The 1,912-nt window shown below is 46.9% G+C and overlaps 1 protein-coding gene across 1 annotated transcript; it reads right to left on the bottom strand.

Moving 5' to 3' along the window:
- Positions 1–266: 266 nt before the first annotated feature.
- Positions 267–1,260, bottom strand: PPTG_00444 (hypothetical protein). The gene has a single exon (XM_008891846.1). It carries the CDS (start codon positions 1,224–1,226, stop codon positions 330–332), a length of 897 nt encoding a protein of 298 aa, XP_008890094.1. The 5' UTR covers positions 1,227–1,260; the 3' UTR covers positions 267–329.
- Positions 1,261–1,912: the final 652 nt, after the last annotated feature.

Raw genomic sequence — 1,912 nt, 5'->3', positions numbered from 1 at the left:
TCATAGTGGATTTTGCCCTTACGTTTATGCTTCGCACTTTGACTACCAGGTCTACGAGATATCCCATGAATTATCTACCCCGCCAAACCCGCGCGATATTTGCGGACGCGGGTCCAGCGACGAGCTCACCAGCGACGGCCCATTGCACTGACGCGAACGTGTTTTTCTATTGCGGGGCCTGGGGTGCATGCCCCATAAAGTGTAGAGTTGATCCATTTTTGTGCTGACCCAAATATGGTCATAAAATAGTCTGCAGTCCAATGATATCTAGCACATTCTAACATGTAAGTGTATTCGATCTGATTGTCCAATGGCTACTGACCGTTCAGCTAGGGCTTCAAACTAGATATGTACGCCGCGTTGTACTGTCCACGATACTTCTTCACCAGCTCCTTACTGAAGCTGGGCACTACTGTGTTCCCTCCCTTCAATAATCGAGCGACTTCTGTTGGATCCTTCTTCTCATTCCACCACCTATTGAGCAAACCAGCTCGCAATCGGTCGGCGGTGGCAACAGCGAGGTCATCTCCGCTGCTCAGCCCAGTGTTGACAGCCTGCATCAGCTTTTCTTGCCCATATTTGGTCACGAGTAAGTTGACTCCATAGGTATCGTGACCTCTTTGCTTGGCGGTCAGCTCGCTGAATCTGACGTACATGGGCAGCCCATCCGCTTTGAACAGAGTATTCTCCCACTTTGTATTTACCTGAGAGGTGAATACATCATCGAGTGTTTTCTTGTCTTTCACGAAACCATTGATCATCCTCACGGCTTCCGAGCTCTTCTCCTCAGGCATCTCCTTAACGGCCGTTAGTTGCTTCGGGACCGGTTTCACCGCATTCGTCGCCACCTTCGAGTCAGCCTTCGCTATCACCTTCGGATCAAGCTTTGGTGAGGTTACCAGATCGTCAGCCTTCGCAAGCACCTTCGGGTCAACCTTCGGCGAGTTTACCAGATCATCAGCCTTCGCAAGCACCTTCGGGTCAACCTTCTTCTTCCGCCTGGTCAGTTTACTAGATAATTTGGTAAAGAACTCGGAAAACTTCCCCCTCTCTTCTTCCAATTCGTCGTTGGGTTCCATCACCTTCTCTGCTCTCAGTGAACTCTTCAGCACTCGATCAAGCTGGACGGTAGGGTTCACCTCTTTGGACTCGGTTTCCATCGAAGAGCCCTCCACACTTGCGAGCAGAGTTGCGACAACAAAAGCCACGACATAGTAGAGATGCATTATCGTTCTCGGTGGGATTCTCGCTGCTAGGAGCTAAAGGGAAAGTGAGAACTTGGTACGTACCGGTAGTATGTAATGTGGTTCCACGTTGTACCGACATTGTTTACGACAATTCTAGGAACGAAGCATGGATATTGTCAATCGTAATATCGGGATTACATCAATTTCGTTATGGTCGCCCACTATTAGGTGTTGATAAACAACATCTAGTCAGTTGGGTAAGATTTGGCACCGACACTCCGCAACAGGCGTTTCATATAATACTATAGATAATACAAAATAAAATGTTTTTTGTGTAATTTCTCCAGATCTTGGGATTATCATTCAAAAATCCTTATCTATATATACATTCGAATAAAACCAATACATGTACCATTTCGGGAAAGGACCTCGAAGTACAAGTTTGAGTACCGGTGCACTATTCTCTTTTAACGTTTATTGTATTGCCAGTGACTTTTGCCACCTGAAACAACCATGGTCGTTGTCAAGTACGTGCTAACCTGGTTCAGTCAGTACACTATTCGCACCCTGTGTCCGTGTCTTTCCGCAATGTTGGTACATTTCTTCTGTATCAAATAGGTATCCGTTCGACTCACAGTAAGCATCATAAACGAATAGCTTACGAGCCCAGCGACAAGCTCACTAGCGAACGGGCCCGTTGCATTCTCCGGTTCATGTTTTTTTTT

This window comes from Phytophthora parasitica, assembly GCF_000247585.1.
Source record: "Phytophthora parasitica INRA-310 unplaced genomic scaffold supercont2.1, whole genome shotgun sequence".
NCBI classification, from domain to species: Eukaryota; Oomycota; class Peronosporomycetes; order Peronosporales; family Peronosporaceae; genus Phytophthora; species Phytophthora nicotianae.
Note: the sequence above shows the minus strand (reverse complement) of the source record. Positions and strands in the feature narration are given on the sequence as shown.

Excerpts from the sequence above, each read along its gene's own strand:
- PPTG_00444 (XM_008891846.1), bottom strand. The coding sequence starts at position 1,226 with ATGCATCTCTACTATGTCGTGGCTTTTGTTGTCGCAACTCTGCTCGCA.